The sequence below is a fragment of the Corvus moneduloides genome, chromosome 1 (assembly GCF_009650955.1).
Source record: "Corvus moneduloides isolate bCorMon1 chromosome 1, bCorMon1.pri, whole genome shotgun sequence".
NCBI lineage: Eukaryota > Metazoa > Chordata > Aves > Passeriformes > Corvidae > Corvus > Corvus moneduloides.
Genome location: NC_045476.1, coordinates 19,658,859 through 19,681,125, shown reverse-complemented (window position 1 = coordinate 19,681,125; position 22,267 = coordinate 19,658,859). Strand labels below are relative to the sequence as shown.

The 22,267-nt window shown below is 37.6% G+C and overlaps 1 protein-coding gene across 2 annotated transcripts in view; it reads left to right on the top strand.

Annotated features, from left to right (window-relative positions):
* Nucleotides 1-22,267, top strand: part of GPR158 (G protein-coupled receptor 158) — a 194,078-nt gene that overhangs the window by 90,539 nt on the left and 81,272 nt on the right. For both annotated transcript variants that reach the window (XM_032100955.1, XM_032100946.1), the window contains exons 4-5: nucleotides 1,303-1,520; nucleotides 18,624-18,692. In XM_032100955.1, coding sequence (XP_031956846.1) covers nucleotides 1,303-1,520; nucleotides 18,624-18,692 — 287 coding nt within the window. The remainder of the gene's footprint in view (nucleotides 1-1,302; nucleotides 1,521-18,623; nucleotides 18,693-22,267) is intronic.

Below are 22,267 nucleotides of genomic sequence, written 5' to 3'. Positions count from 1 at the left end.
GTGGAAGCGAGGCATCCTACACTGAAGACAAGGAGCATGGGGCTGCTGGAACAACAAGCCAGATAAACAGACCTGAGTATGTGTCCATTTCCCAGGCTTTTCCTGGCAGCAGATGTATGCTCATGTGCATTTGGACATAGATTTGAGAAAGCAAGAGGTAATTTCCTGTATAGATAACCTTCCCTTCAATTGTTTCAAACTAAAAGTCTGAAGAGAGTTGAATAAGGCTATGTGCATGTGCAGCATAGGTGGAATAGGCTGTCTCTTGAAGGACTCAACAATGCATGATTTACTACTTTCACTGACAGAGGAGAGTTTTGATCAAAGAAATTGAAGAAATTCTCTAGAATTGTGAAAAGTGAGAGCAGTTATCACACATTTTAACACACTGTTGATTTGGCTTTAGCCACATTCTCTTGTTTCTGTGAGTTCCTAAGGTTGTCTTGCCTATAATAAACATTTTCAACAAATCCTTTTTTTCCTTTTATTTAACAATATTCTTTTTTTTTTTTGCCCCCTTTCTCTTTTACCTTTTAACTCTATTCATGGCCTGTAGGGCAAGCAGCCTTAGAGGGGTTTATGGGCCAGTGTCATGGATCAGAAGAATTAGGAATCCTGTGTGCACTGTTGATGGGTTCACTTTGATGGATGAGATGTCAGTTCAAGAGTCATTGATTTTCCTAGACAAAATATTAACTTTCCAATAGGTTTTCTTCCTGGTGTCCTTGTGTGAACAATGGAAAATTATACTTAGTCTGAGTGCACTGGTTTTGCTTTGGGGATAGAGTAGTGCAATCATGCAACAGCCTGTTGAACAAATGTTAATTAAGAGGGGTTTTATCTAATTTGAAGCTCATTAATTCACTAGATAGCATGTTTATAAAACTGAGGGACAATCTGAAATAGGATCAGAGTTTGTACTATGAACATTAGGTTGTTAATGGGTCTGCCCTTCATGTGTCTATGTAAAATCCTTTCCTTATTCCCAAATATTTAATGTAATTTTTTCCCCATTCAAAATCCTTCTTTGTAGAATTTCCCATGCAGATTTAGCCCACTTTAAATATAACAGGAAAACATTTGATGTTTAATGTTAAAGTTCACATTCCCTCATGTCTAGATGGGTCTGTGTTTTCTGAATGTTATAAAGGATGGTTCAGTGAGAAAAGCAGCACTGGCCAAGCTATCTTGTAACCTAAAGAGAGAGAAGGGGAGGGAGAGGAAGCCCAGCAGAGGACTGGTGCTGAACTCCCCATCCTGTACAACTGAAGGTGTCTCCCCTTGCTCTTCTGATACTTTCAGGAAAGGATGCAGAGAATCGCTTTTCTGGTGGTGAATTGTCGGAGGAAGTCTACACCTGCCTACCCTGCAGAGAAGGATGTTCTTTCTGCACAGATGATACTCCCTGCTATGCACAAGAGGACAAGTATTTACGGCTGGCTATCATCTCCTTCCAAACGCTCTGTATGCTGCTGGATTTCATAAGCATGCTGGTGGTCTACCACTTCCGCAAGGCAAAGGTAAACCCGCGTGTTTTACTTTGATGTTCCTGCTCACTGTGTGGTACACAATCATTTATCTCAGATGTATAACTTCCCATTTGGAGAGTCAGTTTCTCAGGCTAGGAGCTCAGCACAAGGGGAGGATGGGATTTCCAAAACAGGAATGTTTTCCTAAATTGTTGATATAGTTTTAGAGGAAAAAAAAAAAAAGGTGAGTAATTTGTCTCTTCCAATGAAATATGCTTACATTTATAGATGTTCAGCAAAACCAAGGAAACTATTATGTTCAAAGTAATTTTGGAAAATCAGACCGATAATGCACGTATCTAGGGGGACATGGGGATTTTAGAAACTGGGGATCTTGAAGGTCTCTATTTTGCCACTATTGGAAATGATGTTTGGTTTCAATCTATTTGAGAGACTAACTGGAAAATAATTACGGCAAAGAGAATTTTTTCTGAATAATTCTAGTTCCTAGAGAGTTTAAATGTGATTCTATGGTTAAAGATTATTATTTTTTTCACTAAAGCATGAGTATATTAAGGAATGTCTGTAAATTGCTGACGCAGCATTTATATACTAAGCTAACAACTTTCACCTCACTGAAATTCTGGTAACATCTCTTGGAATCTCACTGTTGCCTCAGTAAAAGCAGAGTATTCTCTGAAACTTCAAATTTACTAAAAAGAAATTAACTGAAGCTGGCATATATTCACTACCTACATTTGGGAGACGTAGGTGTGCACACAGTATGCTACATTATTGAAATTAATAGCTTCATCCACATTCTATAACCAGATAAGTATTTCCATTTTGGTTTTTGGAACACTTGATCCGCCAGTCTTCCTGATCCTGCAGTGTCTGTGTTACAGATGCATGGCTCATTTTGAAAGACTTTAATATCCTGCCAGGAAATCACAGAACGAGCAATAACATTCCTTTTTTTTCTTCTTCTGTTTCTGACAGTGTCTTTGTATTTAATGATGTTGCCTTAAATGAGTCAAATTACAGACTTAATTGTATTCATAAAGTTTTTTGTTATGAAAAGTTTATTGTAGGCATCTGTTTAGTTGCTTGACCTTAACTTAGCAGAAGAACTTTATTCTGATTTTGTGAGGTTTTAATATGGTAATGTTACTCACTTTTAGTGTCATAGACAACATAATGACAGAAGCATTTCTTGTGAGTGAAAACTATTTCTAGACCTGCAAGGTGATATGCAGCTATTGCAAGCTGGACAGCTTCTTTTTTACACACTGAAATATTGGTTGTTTTATAGGAAATTTTTATGTTTTCTCACAAATAGGTTGAGATCAGACACGTGTAAAACTGTGTACACTCTTGCACTTGTACATTTGCATAAGTTCTGATATAGATATCTGCTACGGTAAAAAGATATATCTTTATCAGACATAACACAAAAATCTTGTGTTTCGCAAAACCTGCTAGTCATGAAAAGCACATTTTTACGTTTGTGATGATTAGTCATTTCTCCAAAGTAGTCTGTGAGTAAACAAACACATGGAATCTGAATCTTTCATACCAAAGCAATACTAAGGAGGCATATACACATCTTTCATTGTTTCTGAAGTGCTTTTCAGTCATAAAGAAAAAGTTTGGTATTTTTTCCATATTCCCTCTTACATTAGAAATCATGACATATGAATGAGTGAGAACCAGACATAAAACAAAGCATTCTTTTTCCTAGAAAGAAAAATGATGCCTTTGAGACATTGCAGTTCATTCAGTTGACCAGAGATGGATTCAGTTACAATTTTGGTACCTTACAAGAAAGTTGACTTTTCTCTAAATGTGTACCTCACAAGGAAAAGGGAAGGAAACATGAGACAAAAAAAATAATATGGTGATTAACAAACCTTTCCATTTTGATTGATGTTTTCAAGGAATAGAAACTGATAGATTTTTCATTGCTTTTCATGTCATTCAGTTGAGTTTTTCTTGGCTATTCCTTTCGTGTTCTTTATCTTGCTGGTACAGCATGAAAAAGATCTTGTGTGTTTACCATGAAATGAGAAGTTGTATGGAGGGCAAACTTGTTGAGAAAAATGAGTATTTGCATGAGAAACTGCTGGTTACATTGGGAAATGACAGAAATTGGGAGTGAAGAAAGAAAACTGGTAGCTTAGTATGTACTCTCTGGCAAGGAGGTAAAATCATGAAAATGAAAGAACACATATTGAAGTATATTCAAAATATCTGCCTTTTTGAGAATTTCCAACTGTTAGTGAAGCAAACCGCAATTAGGTTAGTATATATGTCTGTGATTAAAGTTGCTGTGTTAAACTGCTCATTTCCATTGTGCTGTGTGGGTGTCAGAGAAGAGCATTTCTTTGGATTCTCTCCCACGTGTAGCACTACAATATTCAAATGGTTGCAAAAATAGTTTTTAATGCAACATTTTAACAGAAAGAATGGTGTACTGCTACTATATCAAGAAGCAAACTTCCAAGTGTTTAAGGGAGCAGAAGGTGGGGGTTGAGAATAAAAGATATTAAATTAAAGCCCTTTCAGTGCTGAAAGGAATGAAGAGTAGATATGTGGCATTTTGATTTGGCTGTTGATCAGTAAAATCAGAATGCAAATGGGATCAGGTAACCTCTTTAGTAAAAGTGACTGCAGAGGACTTCTCAATGCTTGTACTTCATGGGGGTAATTACTCCTGATAATTACTACCTTCAAAAAGCTAAGGTCCTGAAAAGTTAAGGTCTGCCAACAGAAAGCACTTGGGAAGAAACACCCCAGGCACCTTGGCAGTGATATTGTGAGTATAATAATTCACAGAAAGAATGATAAAGGTCTATAAGCATCCTTTAGCTTATGATGGAAGTGACAAGACATTGTTTTGTCTTAAGAAATCAACATATCAGTAAGAGCAGATGCAGATCCTAAGTATTTTAGGGAAGTGAAGAAATACCTCAGCTATTCAGATCATACTGGTTGCACTTCTTATGACCAGTACTTAAAATGGAACATTGCCATCGGCCTAGTTTTGTCAACAGTGCGGAATATACGTGAGATCCAAGGCAGTTACTGAAGCACCAACCATGGGTAAAAGATAGAGTGCTGCACTGCCACAGAGCGTGGCAGAGAATGGAGAATGGATGAGAACAGAGACCTGGACAATTACTGCCAAAGTGTTACTAACAAAACGTGATGATACAACTTTCATTTTGGCATGATCTTTATTACTGACCTAGGCCATAATAATAAGACTCTACAGAAAACCTGGTAAATAGCAGCTTGTGAGTTCCCACTCAGATATTGATGGTTAATGAATGGTAATAAACAGGCAAAGCCTATAGCAAGCCAGATGACTGGCTTTTAAAAGCCAGGCTTCTTTTTGGAGGACCTTTTACAGGTCTCTGAAGTTTTGAGTCTCTTCTTCTAGAACTCACTAAGGTTCCTCTAAAGAATCCTCTTCAGATGTCTGTCTAGAAAACTGCTGAACTATTTACTGGGTAATAAGTTTACATTAATAGCAGTAGAGGAGCAATGGAAGATAGGAAATGTGACATCTGTATTTATGAAGACTCCCCATAATAGTGACAAGAATTAAAGACCAGTAGGTCCAACTTACACACCTGCAGATTCAGAGTAACAGTAATAATAATAGAACTACTGGGTCCGTGGGGAAGTGTGGGAAGTGCACTTTTGTGAGAAAGTGATGCCCTACAAATGTATTTGTAGCTCTGTGAATGGGGATTATAAGCAGGAGGGGGATTATGGATATGAGAGTACTTCTTCCAAGGTCTGCCACCAAAAGCTCTTAAAAATTATGGTCTCAAAGGACTAGGTGAGCTGCACTATTTTTAGGTAACCAAGGGATGACAGAGGAAAAGACAGGACAGGAAATATGGTATAAAATCATGTACATCAGAGAGATGTGGATGTGTGAACATATTTATATATATATTCATGGTTCCTTTTATGGTATCACTAGAGGGATTAGGGATCAAGGGGTCTCTCAAATGTTCAAGAGATCTCTCAAATGTTTTCAAAAGATGAAGTAGTTGCATTACACCACTTTTAATTGCTTTATGTCACTCATTGGCAAAGAATATCATAGATCCCAAAGTATAAAGCAATTCAAACAGGAAGGAATCATGGAGGATATTTCTATATTTCTGTATATGTTTTTATATTTCTAGGGTGTTTAAACACAGTGGTTTTGGTGAAATATCTGGTGCCACAAGGCCATAATTTTATTGTTGGAAACTTGGAGGACAGATCAGGAAGGATCACTCACTGCTTCTTTAGTAATGCACCACAGACTGTGAAGTGAGGCAGGAGTCTAAATCAGAAAATCTTTTGCTCTCTTGGCAAAGAGTCATTCAGTTAGATTTCATGTCTCTTTTTTAAAACCTTGTGGATACTCTTGTAGACTTGCGCATTTGATAGGTGGCAAAACAAAATTCAGCTTGTTCATTCAAAACACAGTTGGTCCAAATTTCTGGTACCACTGACCAATCTGACCATTGCCAACCTGTAAAAGTAATAGCAAAGTAGTGACTTCAAGCAGTAGTCAGAATTGGCCGAAAGAACAAAATGGAATGGCAAAAAGATACTGTGACAAAGCTCAGATCAATGCTGAGGAATTCATTTGAGGCTTTGTCAAACACAGGTGAAAATGACTCAGCAGCTCTGAGATCAGCTCAGCAGCAATGGTATTAAACTGCAGGAGTCATAACTGGAGAAAGTCACATGCAGAAAATGTAGCCCTTTGCCAAGAGAAGGAAGAACTCCAAAACGATAAGAACAAAAAATTTTGAAGAAGGTACAGAAGGAGTAGCAGAAGCTAAACCACTAGTGAAAAGTTTTGTAGGGAAGGACAGAAAAAGATGAATAATAGATAAAGAGGAGATGCTACTGCTATAATGGGAAAAGACGAAGCATTTTAGCAGGAGAGAAATGGGGGAAATGGGCCAAACAAAGAGAAAAGAAGAAAAATTATTCATAGCTAATACAGAAGGGAAATCGGATGTGTGGATCACTCCAAAGAAATCTTTGCTCCGGATAGCCCTCATGCCAATCAGTAGTAAAAGCTGGAAGCCATGAGCCTGGCATTGACACAAGGTGCAAGAGGCTCAAAAACTCAAGGGAGATGAAAATTTGTGAAATCACATCAAAAAAAACTGACAGCACCTGACAGCACCAGTTTAATGACACTGAGGGAGTTCTGTGATGAAGCGTGGGAAAAAGAGATTTTTCCTCAATAAGGAAAATGTTGGAACTCTATTTGACTGCTCTGACAGAGTGATTTTCCTGAATCTGACCTGGGAAGATGGTGAGGCTTCAGAGAAGTAAAGGGACGCTGGATGCAAAACCAGGAACAGGCTCAGTGCTTCTGATGGTCATGATATGTCTTAGCAATCACAGAGGAGTCTGTAAAGGAACAGGCTTCTCTTACTTCCTTGGTTTCCAAAGGCTTTGACAGAGTATAAGTACAAGAGGATCTTGCAGAACAACTTTCAGCCTTACCAAGTCAGATTTTCATGGCTGTATACAGATGTGCAAAACATTCTCTAAGTTGAAAAACTAAGGAGCAAAACAGCTCAAGGTGATACTAGCAAACATCTTTATGTGCTGTGGCATTATTATTGACTGAATAATGCAAACATCGCTACAAAAACATGTCCAAAAAGTATGAGGCTAAGCTAACAAAAGTAGCTGGTTAGACAAGGACAGAAATCATGGATGTTAAAACAAATATTCTCAAAAATGAGAAGCTGAACAGTGATTTTGTAAGAAAAAGCATCAACAGAACAGGAGAATTCACCTGTGCAAGTAGTGCTATGTGGACCAAGAGAGAGCTCAAACAGGGAATGACCAACTGCAGTATTGATTACATGCAGTGTGAGGGTAGCAAAGCTACTGGAAAGAAACGGAACATTTAAATAACTATGAATAAAAATCAGATTTTTTCTTTTAATTTCAGACTTAACGTAGGGCTAACAATCTACCAGAGCCTTAAAGAGAAAACCAGCTGCATTTTAATCATGTTTTTGTGAAAGTACTGGACTGTGGAAGGACATTACCTGCAAAGAACCTAAAGGGCTCATCAGTTATCAGGCTGCCTTTTCAAATGAATTGGAAAGAAGAGCTGAAAATAACTGACCTTTGCATAGCAGCCTCCCAACTCAAACAGGGAGCTCTCAGGTGGAATACAGCTGCTGTGAGAAATTTTAAGTGCCCTTAAGAAATGCCAAGAACCTCTACTGGCAAAGAGAACAGAGAAGTTGGTCTCAGCTATAGAGTGGAAGAGACTAATTGCTACTTTGTGATGAAGGAGAGATGAGAATGTGCTGCCAGCCTTGACTCATGCTAGACCTTTTCAGAGGTCTTGTTTGCTGGGAATTCTCGTTCAGATCAATGCTAAAGGCTTCAGAGTAGTTGCACTAAAGCCAAACTACTTTGCCCTCATCTCACCACCCTATGGTGCTGCCAGGTTCTGAAAGTAGGGGAATGAAGGGCGAGCGTGGGGATCTGGTCTTTCCATCTTCCTGATGTACCTGTGGATGTAAATCCAGCATGTCAAGGTAAAATTGGTAGCAGTGAGCGCACTTGGAAAAGATTTTCAGCTCCATAAAATAATGGAAAAAATGCTTGGAGTCCAACACTAATTTGGAATGGTGCTGTCATATGGCATTAACAATGATGAAGGACTGTGATACAGCCCATTGGAATGAAGGGCCTTGCCCTGTTCAAGACCGTTTCCAACCCCAAATATTGGAAATTTTTAGCTAAATGACCTTTCATTGTACTGGTCTCCCCCGTCCCCCATTTATGAACATTCAAGAACTGTTGGAAATACAGAAATACAAATACTTTTAATGAGAGGAGGAAAATACTCATCTTGGACACTGATGAAGATAAAAACTCACTGTTAGCAGGACCACATGGCTAATCATCAACAGGAATAAATCATTTTACCTCTCTTGAGGGAACTGGGCAAATAATAGCTACAGACTGTTTTTATATGGTTTTTATTCCGTCAAATACAGATTTTCAGTTTGGAGTTCAGGCTGCCACCACTATCCCATTTTTCCATTTAGTGTAAATATATTTAAGTGTTCTGCTAAATATGATTTCAAAACTGTGAAGATAGTCCCTAAACTGCAATTTTAACACTGCACAGAACTGCATGTAGATGAAAGGCAACATGCAAATTTATGCTGTAGTTCCCCTTTCTAATACTGAGAAATCAAGAGTGTCTTTTCTCCCTTGCTGCAGCCATGATAGGATACAGTAATTCAGAGTGAGGTAATCACAGGCTATTGATGTGTGTTACATCTTTAAATATGAAAGCATGCTGGCTTTGCAAACATACCTCTTTTTCTAATGTAAATCAGCCAATCCTTTTTCCTTTTTTTGACTCCACAGTGGCATCTCGATGTGCTTATGCCTGGATGCCTTTCATCTTTGGTGCACATTCTGCTTTTTTCTCCCTAGACAACAATTTCTGACATTTCAGCTGAAGTGGAAACTTGATAGAGGGAAGAGATCTTGTGCAGATGGAGCAGCTGCCTTTACACGCTGTACTGGTGGGCATACCTGATAGTTCAACTCAGCATATTCCACATTCTGTGCAGTGCCTTATATACCCTTTCTTCATCCTATCCTAGGGTGAGAACCTAGTTTCTTGTGATTTCACAGGAAGTTTATTGTAGCCTTCAGGTGTGCAACTTTAAAGACATTGCTGATGTTTTTTTCAAAACTCTTGTTTTTAGTGGAATTCGCATTTCCTTTATTTGCATGTCCCTTCCCATTTTTCTGTGTAGTTAAGATGTGCATTTAGGGATGCTGTACTTGGTTAACTCCCACACAAATAATTTAGGAGTGCCATGTTGGAATGATAAGAAGTGGAGGGGCTGTTAGCCTGCAGCAATAGCTGAGTCTCAGGGAGGATGTACTGGCTGCTGGAGTTCCCAAAGACAGCAGGCATTGGTGGGCATGGCTGCAGTGGTGGCATTGCCATGTGCTTGCAGGATGTTGTGTGTATTCACTTCATAAGGCCAAAGGTTTCACATGAGTATGTATTTGCATTCTAATACACAGCTTAGAGGCTTTAAATACTTGCAAATAGAAAAATAAACTACAGACACTTTAGGCCTAATGAAAACTAAAGTGTGAAGAAAATAAAGATCTAGATATGAAATGTGTTCACTGATTTCAGTTCAGCCTCATAAAGAAGAGCTCATGAGAAGAGCAGGGTGGTAGGAAGCAAAAAAAAAGTCCTCTAGATAGAGTCTATTCCTAATGGACAAGGTAGGTCATAAAAATAACTTTTCATCAATACTCAGCACTAGCTCTCAGGATTCAAAAGCTACAATCTTCTCTGTATAACTTTATATTAGGCCAGTGCTTGTCTGTACAAAGTTGAATTGCGCAACACCTTAGGGGGCCCATCTGGAAAACAGTCGTGGTTTTTCAAGGAGTGCACTGCCTTCAAAGTGATGTGAATCAGCCATGGATTGTGACACATTTGCTCCCCTTTGACACTGAAACTGATTCCTGGCCTTTGCTTTCTTAGTCTTAATGTCTTGCTGCAAAAGACCTCACAGACCGTGAACCACTGTTACCTTCTGTTCCACCAGAACTCCACAAAACTCTACAACACAGAGCCCCAAAGTTCAAATGAATGGAGCTGGTAGTGCACTTCCAGTGTAGGGTGCTGGCCAAGGATATAGCTGTGACCAAAGACAAAGCTGTAGTAGCCTTGAAGGCATATATTCATTTGATTCTATTACACTATGATTTCACTTATAGAATAAATTATAAAAAATAAAGTAATTTGATTCTTGAATTCCAGCAAATATTTTCCAACAATGACAACTATTACAGCATAGGAAAGCTTTTCCAAAGTATTTTCAGAGTCACAAATTAAACTGAGAAAAATGCTAAGATTTTTGCTTGTCTACTATTCTCTGATTCCTGCTGAGTCTTGTACTTATAGCCCTTACAGGGTATCTGAGTAGACTGAATAGTCTGTCACATGATAATAAGCTTTCCCCACTAATTCTTTGATGCAGTAACTTCAGGACAGTTGCATTTATCTGAAGTTTCGTTTGGGTTCCTGAATGGGCATTTACAGATTTGCTGGGAAGAGACTTGCTATCATGTCAGCAGAATAACAGCTACATTATTTATTTATCCTGCTATTTGTCTTGGAGTTATATCCTGCTGTGAACGTTCCTTGGACAATCAATAGCAATAGCAAAGTCCCTGGTGGCTTGCATGAGGTCTTTGGCATGCCTCCCTCTCCAAAAGAAGATTTCTGTCTGAAGCAGGGCTTTCTTTTTGTTTTAAGGGTCTAATAGTAGGACCCCATTTTGATGTTGAAAAACCAGTTTAACTAAGGAGAAGCTCTTATGAAGATGCGAAAATAGGGTTTTTTAGAAGTTTTACTCAGAGAGAAGAAAGAAGTAACATAAATAAGATACAGGGAAAGAAAACACCAGAAAAAAATGTAGCATGAGAACTTTCAAGCAGTAGAAATAAAACTGTATTGGAAACCTTATTCTACTAAGTCTTGCATTTTTTACTGGATATTTGTAACTGCAAAACTTTTAGTTAATGGTAGAATGTTCAGAGAAACTTCGTGCTGGTTTTAATATTTTGGTCAGTTGGTTTTGGCTATATCATGGGGTACAAGCTGAATACAGATCACTCAGACTAAAACATATGCCTGTTCTTCATTCTCTTCTTCATTTCTTTGGGTGAAAGTTGAAGGTTTTTAGGAGCAAGCTCATGCTGTCAGCTTCTCATTAGGACTTTGTGCTATGAGCACAGTCAGATTGCTTTCTGCCTTCCTTGTCCCAGCTATGCCTCCCCCTGTCTGGAATAAAATCATGACATTTTTCTCTGACGTCTTCTTATCAACTTCAATATAGCAGAAAAAAAACCTTGTTCTCCTCCTGCTTCCCTCTAGGACATCCCAGCTACTGCTTCCTTAGTTTCTGCAGCAGCCTGCTTGTTACCAAACGTCATTCTGGACTCTGGAGCTCACCGTGCCTCTGGCTATGTCTAAGCCTTGCTGAACTCCTTCTGAACTCCCTTTTAATACATGTTTTCTGCTGGTCTGCAGACCTAAGTTTATTGTCTCAGCTTGGTATCTTGTGAGTTGACTACTGTGATGTCCTTTCATCTGGCCTTGGCAAATGCAGCCACGGCCTGCTCCTGTCTGTTCGAAATGATGCTGCAAATGCTTTACTCCTCTGCCACTTTGTGTTGTCCTTGTTGCATCTCCCTCTTGACATCATACATGAGCTGTATATCTCTTTTTTCTTCAACTCCCACATGAACTTTTTTCTCTCTCCTAATGCTGTTTCTTTGGTGCAGATGTTTCAACACCAGGCTCACCTTGTTACCTTTTCCAAAAAGCACTCCTTGTTCCTTTCATACTTTCCTCATGCTTGGTGGAGGCTTTTTGAGAGCATCCCCTGCTCTTCATATCATGTCTTCAGATTCAAGTGCTGACAAAGTAGGTGACTTAGAGTGGGATACTGATAGGCTGGGACTACTAATTTCTAGTTCTGAAATGTGATATTGCCTTGTGGTTCCGTTGTTCTTCTCATCTGCCCTTATCCATATGCTGTCCCTTGTCTTAAACTCTTAACTTTGTGCAGATAGTACAGCCATTTTCACTTTTTCCTTGTGCAGGGTCTGCACTAACTTGAAGCTTCCCTGGGGTTGGGCCTTTCAGCAATACAGTGGTAGGAAGAATAATTAAGTTATGCATAGCAGTATTTCCTTCAAAGATAAATGTGCTTTTATTTCCAGTGAAACATACATTCCATGATCTAAACTTAATGAGAGATTACTTAGCATAACAAATTCTGAAGAGCTGAAAAATCTCACCATTTTTGAGATCAGGATTTCTCAGATCCAGTCATAAGGTATTAGTTTGGAGTGGTTTAGCACTTGGCTCTTGTAAACTGAAAGTGAATAAAATAAACTGAAGTTGGATTCAAAATCTTCAGAATTATGAGGTTTTGACTGATCTGAAATTAATATAATGATTTTCATCTATAGTTCATTTGCCTTCTAAGTCATGAAAATAATGAGATTTTTTTACCTTAATCAGATTTTTTCTAACGCTTCTCACATCATTCTCAGTTTGTTTCCTCTGAGATATTATGAATCTTGAGCTTTGCAGTCAGGTTCATCTTTTTATCCTGTATTTTACCATAAACTGTTTATTTCTGCATGATTGCACTACAATTTATACAGACAACTTCGGTGAGCTGTGGTGTTATCTTCTGTAATGAGTGAGGCCAAGTTGAATAAGAAAGCTGAAATTCAGGTATTCTGAAGCTGTTTGTAAACTAAACAAGGGAACTGCTCCTGAAATTTGGTTTCCTATTCTATCAGATTTTTTGTGTATTCCATTTAATCTCTTGGTGATTAAGCAACTATCAATATTGGAATGGATTTTATTCTTGAAAGTAATGTCTTAGGATCTTCATTTAATTTCTGTGTTAATTGAATGCATAACCTAGTGAAACAGGTACTTCAAGTGATCCAGATTTTTGATGATTGTCCTTGTACGTATTCATCTTTTAAATTAACGATAAAGCTTTGAATAGACTGAAATTGAATTTAGGTGCTATGTACCTCATTACTAATTTTCTTTCATATATATATTCACCACTATTTGATGAGAAGCAGGTGTCTTGATCTAAGCAGTATGTCCCCACGGAAGGAATTTCTGCCCATATAAGAAAAGATGTCCCTGGAACATTAACCATTTTTATTGTGAGGGTTCTTCACCAGCAAATACTGTTTTCTCAAATGTCTGTCTTGTAGGTGATGTAGCACAACTTAGATGCAGCAATGCCCATGTTTCTAAATGCAAAACACCTTACCTTCATCATGGTATGTCTCAAGAGGTTTCGTTACTTGCATAACAGAAAGGATCAAGGGCCACATGAATTGAAAAATAAAGTATTTAGGGATTTCTTGGATGCCTGACATCTTGTGCACTTTTAATGAAATTGCTTTATGATTGATGGCCTTTGCTTTTCCTGACTTTTTTTCAAGTAAAAAGTAAATTTAATAGTTATATTCTGTTTGAGCTCAGCTATAACTAGTAATAGAAAAATAAATTGACCTTCACGTAAGTATTCTTCAAAGGCTTGAAAGGGAAATGAAAGAACATGAGGATTATATTTATTTGGTTTAGGACTACTGCACAAAACCTTCAAATGCCAGAAAATTCTGACAATTTGTCAATGCAGTTTAAGTGGCAGCCCATAACCGTAGGCCTGCCTTTGGAAAATTTGCCTTTGGTATGAATATTTCTGTGCTTGCAATCTGTAATCTATTCGGAGGCTATGATTCAAATAGGTTAAATGTATTTGTCAGTGTGATGAAAGGTTGAGCAGGACACACAATTTCCTTTTCATTATTTTACAGAGAAATTTTTAAAAGAGGTACAACTCTTTCTCCCTTGAATTGAAGGGTGTTTCCTGCAGTTAGCTGGGAATGAGTTGCTTGAATTTTGTACCTCAACCAACAATAATGAAATTAAAGCAAAGCCTTGTCATGGAATTTGACATTTATGTTTTCGTGGGTAGCAGTCCTAATCAATCCCTGAATTTATTATCAAGAAAATAAATAGCTTATGACACTACTGTTACAGGGTACTAACTGAGGATTCAGAAGACTCCTTCCAGTTAGTTTTGTGCCCATTCTTTAGTCCCCAGTACTTCTCTTCCAGGTGTGAATAGTATTAGGATAACCACCGCAATGAAATGTAGTTCCACTCTTTTCTGCAACTCTTAATATCAGTGTCTGGGAACTGGCAAGTCCAACTTCCGTCTCTTAACAGAAGAGCCAAACATCTTGCTTTCTGCCTCAGGGACAGAAAGAAGAACCTCTGTGTTCTATTTCTTAAAAGTAAATTTTAATTGAGATAAAATCTGAAAATTTTCTCAATCAGCTCTTTCACTAAGAAAGATAACAGTGTCTTTGTGGTTGGGAAAAGGTATATAGGATAAGAAAGAGGAAAAAGGTTCAATGGGCTTTAGAAAAACAGCACATGGAAATCAAGACAAAAATATAGTCATACTGGAAAAAATTTATTTGTTGGGAAGGTGTATTTTAGTAAGAAAAGCAACTGGTAATAAAACATTTCAACCAGCTCCAGACTATGTATTTTCAACTCGACAAAAATCTCTTCTCACTTCTGTCATTTAAGAGAAGTGAAGAACCACCTGTACCAGGAAAAAAAGAATTTGAACAGGAAGAATTTTCAGAGAAGTAAGAGATAGATTTGGGAATACAATCCTGTAAGGTCTCATCACATCTGCCATGTCCTCACATGTAGAGTGGGATGGATCTGCCAGATCTGCACCACAAGGGTTATCCTGGGAGCGCTGCAGAGTTAGCACATTGCCTTCACATGTACCTTTGGCTACGCTTTTAATTTCACTTGTTTTGAGGGAAATTTTGATAGTAATTTTCTAGTCACTTCAAATACATCAGCTTAGCATAGCTGAGCAAACCTGTGCCTATTCTCTAGATTTCCTTGCTTCTCTACCATTCTGTCATGTATCCATACGTGTTTTCCATGGAGTGATAGATACACTGTCCAGTTTAATAAATATGAATGTATTCAATAACTATGAATGTATTCAAAGTTCAGATCAAAGAAGACATGTATCTGAATTTTTTTTCTCTAGTAATTTCTGACATGCTTCATTTATCTGAAAGGCAAGCTCACATTATGGTGAAACCACCTTCGTAAAAGGAAATTTTCTGTAAATCACAGCCTTCTTTGGTCATTCTTTATGTTACAGAAGTTGTTTAACAAAAGTAAAAAAAATCAAAATATGCCAACCTTTTCCCCTCACTAGGTTTCCATGGTACCATGCTCATATAATACACAGTGACATGTGGCCCTGGAGGAACCTGCAGTCTTCCTGGACTGACACCAAAAGCCTACAGTTCAGTTAATTCAGTATTACACAATGTAACCGATACAGGATGACTTTAATTTTTTTTTGGCTTTTAATTTCTTCTTTTTTCTCCACTATGAAAATACTCTGACACTCGTATCACTTATTTATGTGATGACATTCAGGAATTCAGTGCTAATTAATGCTGTTGTATTTCCTGGATTGCTTAGGACCGCAGACAATTGAAATGCAGTATCTTCTGTGCTTGTTTATACATCGTTTCAGCTTTTGTTTTGTTACACTTGATGCAACTTGGGCAGCTACACTTTTAAAAATTTTCCTTATGCAAATAATTGTTAAACATTTATTTATGACCGTTTAGCAGTGGCCAAGAGACACCTATGACTTTCTTAATGTGATTTTTCACAGAAATGGTGTTACTTTCTGAGATTCAAGGATAAGGAATGACTGTTTATCTCAAAGGCTACTAATGTGGTCTGGATAGAATGGATAGATGGAAGACTGAGCAATCCCAAGGCATAAATCAATCTTTCACAAGCAGTACTCTTTGCAGGCTTAGATAAGTAAATGGTGTAAGTACGAAAGTTAGTATGACGCTAGAAACAAAATAAATTGCAGTATTACTTAGGTGCCAGCAACATGTAACCATTGAGTGAGACAAGGAAATCCAGAAAGGACAGTTTTACTGAGACAAATAAGTAAACATAGAAATGAAACCCTGAATGGGAAATGAACACACAAAGTGGCAATAAACTGTACACAAGATAAACAGCCAGAGAACTAAATAAGTAGAACCAAAATAAATGCCAACAAGCAAGACAGAGGCAAAAACCTCCAAGCAGCTGTTAAAAAAGACAAAAAAAAAAAAAAAAAAAGCACGAATATTACACGCAAGTGGAAGAAATTCCCACTGCCTGAAATTTGAGGGCTTTATCCTAAAATGCCCTGATTTCTGTGAATTCTGTTAGAGAATTTTATTTGTGCAGCCTCTATAGGTGGACACCAGCTGGTGGAGACTTTGGGTTATCATTAGTTTCCTTTCTTCTGTTTATTTTCTTAAAAGAGCAAGGGCTTTTTTTCCTGAGGTGTGTGGGCATATTCACTGCTGTTTATGTTGCTGATGCCCATAAAGTCAAGCATTTGTGATCCTGTCCTCAGCCATGCCTTAGGGACTCGTATTTGCAACGTCTTTACAGTGGAAGATTCAGCTTTTGGTGGATAATCTATTAGCCAGAGACTGCTGGAAATACCTGTATATCTAATATAAAATATTTTTAATAAATTAATTTTGAAACATTGTGCTTTAGTTTTGATTTTCTTCTCTCTAGTTAATCCCTTCAGTGCTAGATAGTCTTTTCTTCCTGGACTTCTTGGGCTATGGTGGTCATTATGGAAGAAAAAAAGGAAATTAAAATCAAGTGTTAAAATACGTCTTTTTCTTTGCAGTAGAGAAAACGAACAGTTTCAAAAATGCAGTTTGGGAGAATTCTTATACTACCATTTCCAACCGATTTCTTTTTCTTTTCTCTACACTTACGCAAAAATAGTTCTTTGCTTGTACTTGTTTGTATTTGAAGTTTTGAGCTTTTCCTCATCATTGTGGATAGCATTCATCTCTGCTAGAATGTCTATTCCATTTGCCAAGGATCCTGTTTAGAAGAGCTGTGATATCTGTAAACGTTGGGTGAAACCCCTGTTCTCCTGGTATCAAAGACTGAGGTGAGAGTACAGTCAAAACCTGGATTCAAGCTCATTTTGAATTCCAGCATTGCTCTGCAAGCCACACTTCTTTTAGGGCAGGAAGCAGAAGTGCATAGGTAGAATTCACAGAGAATGGTCCCTACTGGAACACAGGTGAGAAGAAAATCATGGGATAATTTATTGTTATGGAAGAAGAACTGGAAATGCTGAAGTTCTTTGCCCTGGCAGGTTATCTTATCATCATGCTGCCCAGAAACAAGCTTGATAAGAAAAGACTGATCAGGATGTGAAAGACTCGTTTAGAAAAGGATATCCATACAGAAGTTACATGGAGATCAGATGTTTTAGAGAATTTCCATCTTCTCTGTATGAAGCTCATTTCAGTTGCTTTGCTGGTCATTCCAGTATATAGAGATTCATTGCACATAATAAGAAAAAAAATATTCTTTAGTGGTTTGAGCATTGCTCAGTCATGAGAGACATGAGTTCACTGACCTCTGCCAGTGTCTTGTATGATGTTGGAGTCACTTGTGTGAGGGAGGGCACTGGAATGATAAAAAGCATTATCCCACCTATCAGGATCTGATTGTTCTTGGCCCCATCCCTTATTTGTCTCAGCTTCTTGCTAAACAAAGGTTGGTTTGTTGTGGTCATCCTCTGGTGCTCCCAGCCTCTGCACCTGGGCTGTACTTCACACATCTCAGCAATCCACCCCTGCTTTTGCAGTGGTTGATTCTCTGAGTCATTAACCCGTAACGTTTCTGTTTCTCACAAGTGTTTTGTCTCTAAGATAAGGCACAATTGCACTGTACATAAATCATCAAACTTACTGGAATACACTTTGTATTAGGGAAAATAATTGATTTTTTTTGTTTAATTTTAAGATGTAAGAAAACCACATTGGAGAGACTACATTAGAATCAGTGAGGAAATGGCATAATATTTTACAATCCTGATAAGTTAATGAATCAACATCTTTGTACAAAAATTTCAGAAAAAGTAAATGCGCTTGCAGTCTAAGAGCACACTCTATATTCAGTGAAGTTGTAGATTATTCATACTTATTATGGAAACCAAGTCATTAATATTAAATAAGCATAATATTCTTCAAGGGACTTCTTGAAATTTAAACAATGCAGAACAAATCCTACAGTAAAATTCATGTCTGTAATTCCCATGGTCTCTAATTTTTGACACTTGAGAGCAAATTTAGCAGTTTCAAATCATATTCAGGTAACGTGTGTTTAATAGTATTTAACATAGGAAAAAGATTTTTTAGATTGAATTTTGTAAAACACAACCATTCTAACAGGCCTGTGAATTAAAGAGTGTAGAGCATGCAAGTATGACAGACAGCTTAATACTGTGCTTTAGTAAACATTACTGTGGAAATGTTATACTGACAAAAGTGAAGGTACCTTTATCAAAGTGGCAAACAGAGAGAATTTTCTAATATTTTGTGTTGACTTTTGTCTTCTAGAGTATCAGGGCTTCAGGGCTGGTGCTGTTGGAAACCATTCTTTTTGGATCACTTCTTCTGTACTTCCCAGTAAGTCAAACTATAACTTTTAAAAAAAATTCTATCCTTGCCGACATTTTAAAACATTGTATGAATGACTGTGGTGAAAATACAAATGTCAAAAGTATTTATTAATTATTAGTTTAATCTGACTACAAAATGTGCTGTGTTCTGTAAATATGCTTAAAAACACTCAAATGTTTTACTGTATTTGTAATAATTCTCCATTTTCAGTTTAGTAATATTGCCAGTGGTTTAATTGGAAGTTTTTGGGTGTTCTGGGTTAAGCTGAGATTTGGCTTTGAAAGACAATACCTCTCTAATCTATGCTATGGCCAAAAAAAGCAAGGTATGTAAAAGGAAGACACTGATTATACCAAGTATTTCTCTGGAATGTAGTACAAAAGAGATTAATTATTTCAGTGGCATGTATTTTGATGTTTCTGAAGGTATGTGGCATCTTCAGTGCCGTGTCTCCCGGAAAATTAGATGACATTACCCTTACACTGTAAGTGGAAAAAAAAAGTCCTGTGAGAAATAGATCACGAAAGTCATAGAAGCACATGTCCATTCTCTTTTCAAAAGTCCCAGAAAAACTGAGTTTGTTAATTGCCACATAAACCCAAAACAATGACTAGATAAAGCAAGACGTCAAAGTGTAGATTGAAAGAAGTTGATAGAAAGCATGCATGTCAGGAGATAATCAGAGATGGAGTTGTGGACTTTTTAGAATATGTTTATGTTCTCTTTCCCTCAGTAGTCAGAATTTTCTGTGCTTTTACAGACCATCATGTAGTAACTAAAAGATGAGCTGGATAACAAAACTCTTCAGTAGTTGCAGGAAAAGTAGGAAATAAACTGCAGTAGAACGTGTGAAGAATACTATAATAAACACAAATCCTGGTGGAATTTTTATACATTGCTTTTTGAATCGTGTGGGCCTTTCAAGTTCTAAAGAAAAGCTGTATGGATTTCTAGGATAGTTTTATGTATTTTTTCATCTTTCACTTTTCAGAAGTCAGGGAAACAAAAGTTTTTGTTTTTTTCATATTGTACAAATGTTTTTTACAACTTATAATAAATGCACCTCCCGTGGGTTTTTAGAGCTTCTTTCACATTTCTTTCCGGTGAACAGAACAGAAAGCCCATGCACTGCTTCCTCAGCTGGTGCTGTGGAACATTTACAGGAATTCATGGCATAAAGCATTATGCAAGGGGTTTCCTTTCCATGTCTGTCTCCTCTTTGCTTTCTCAGAGAACCCTGGAGCCAGGGAGTGGCTTCCCCAGGCAGATGCTCGATTAGAACCCGTCAGTGTCTGTACAGCCTCAGCTCCAAAGTGTGAGAAGCCTCATCACAGCTCATCAGAGTTGTGTCTGCAGTCTGCTCACCTGTCACCCATTGTTCAGTTCATTTCCCAGTTCTTGTCCTGGTCCTCCATTTGTTGTATTTCACAAAGGACAAATGTCCTTTGGTGGCTGGCTGTCTTCAGGCTTCAGGTCTTCAGAACCAGGGACACTGAGATACTGCTGTGGAAAAAGACTTCTCTCAGCACTTGACTTGAAGGACCATGCCATTGGATGCAAGACCTGGTGACCATCCACAACCTTTAAATGCACAGGAAGAAGAAAGGAAATGGTTCTGGGAGGGAGCAGTTCAGTAACCCAAGCATCCCCTCAGCTCTTCACTGACATTTAAGCGTTTCCCCCTTTTTTTCACTGACATTTAGTATGTTAAATGTACAGTAAGTGCAAAATGACAATTTGATGTATTATGAGGAAAAAGTTTTTGCTGGAAATTCCTGATTAGCCTGTGTCCCAGGTGGGATGTAAATACTTGACCAGAGTTTATCTTTCTCTGCACATCTCAAGCTCCTACTGTATAAAACTCCACTGAGAACACGTTCTATCAGAAATGAATAGGCAAAATGTTGCGACTTAAGCTTCTCTCTTTCTAACAGTTTTATGTTCCCACACTCTTTGCTGGGGCACTCTTCTTTCTTACAAGGGTAAATACTAATCAGGCTGCTTACTCCTACAGGGTGGAAAAAAAAAAAGAGAGCAATTTTATCATTTCTAGTTTTAGGGGAGGGATGTTGGCAAATGTGATAGTGGGAGGTCCTTTTGCATGTTCAGACAGAGAAATTAATCCTGATTTCACCAACCAGAAAAATATGGTTTCATAAAATCAAAAGAAGCAGAAAGATCAGCTTTTCAATATCCTTGTCCCTCAATTCACTGCAAGGAAGTTTTCGTTAATTTCTGATTCAGGGGCAAACAGTGAAACTGGTAAATGTGTTGAAAACTATAAAGCATAGTCTTTTTAAGAAAGAAAAACTGCAAGGCGTGAATTATGAGGGGTGAGCCCTTGGAATGTGAACTCTTGATGTTTTGCTGTACATGTCCAGAATCTAAATGTGTTCACCTGCTTATTGTCTGGGAAAAGAAGCACAAAGCAGAGCAGAATGATGCAAGAAACCCAAGCTTTAAACGGAATCAATGTTTGCATCAGCTGACATTCACACACATATTCATTCATAGCAGGTGCAGAGCATATATTATCAATATACATGTTTGTCATAAGTCAGGTACCGTGCAAAGCAGATTTTGCTTTTCCTGGGTTATATACATTGTTTATTACCCCTTCATGTTGTTTGGTGTTATTTTATTTGTTTCCAAGAAGAACTGGGAATGTTTTGTGTCTTAGAGGTGTGATTTAAGGACGTAGTAATATGTTCCCAGAGGTCATTGTTTCAGCTATTTGATTTGGTCCTCATTTTATGCTAGAGGAGTACATGAGAGCTCTAAGGCTAGTTAATATAGATCTCACATCTTATACACCCAAATTAGGCGATGTTTTCCATAGATAATATGAAATGCGAGTTAATGTATGGAATGGAGTTCATAAGCATTACTGCACTACAGTGTTGTCTTTTAACATAAGGCTGTTTTACTTTTGTATCATCTCTTCTTCTATTGTGATTTGGAATGTAAAACTAAAAAATACTTACTTTCACACTCAACCAAGTGTGAATTACACCAGCTTGGCTTAGTGCACTGTAACAATGTAAGGACATTAAGTGACAGCATTTCAGTTCTAAATAACTGAAATCTCTATTCATTTGAGGATTCAGTGCAAAATTACATTCTTATTTAAAAAAACAAAATCCTCTTAGATTTTTGCAACACTGCTTTAAGCCTTTGGCCTCTTTGTTTCTCTGCTCTATCTACACTTCCATAATTCTCACTTTTTCTAGATCTGGTTACTCAGTCTGTCTCGGATTGGTTTTGAGAGCATTCAGCATACAAATTTCACTGTGTCTAGAAGGGGTTTATTGCATCTCTGACTTTCCCTACCCTCAATTAAATGGAAGCCAAAACCTACTTTGTTACATTGCTGAATTTCTTTCACTAATTGTTGTTTGTTTTCATGCCTACATGCAGTGATCTATTCATAGTGTAACAATCATTAATTGAAAAATAGTATCACTAGTCCAGCTGCTTTTGGTGAGAAAAAAACAGCTGTTACGATGCCCTTCTACCAAATGGGAAGTGCAAATGATGGTCTCCACCCTAAATTTATTATTCAAGTTCTGCTATACTGATAA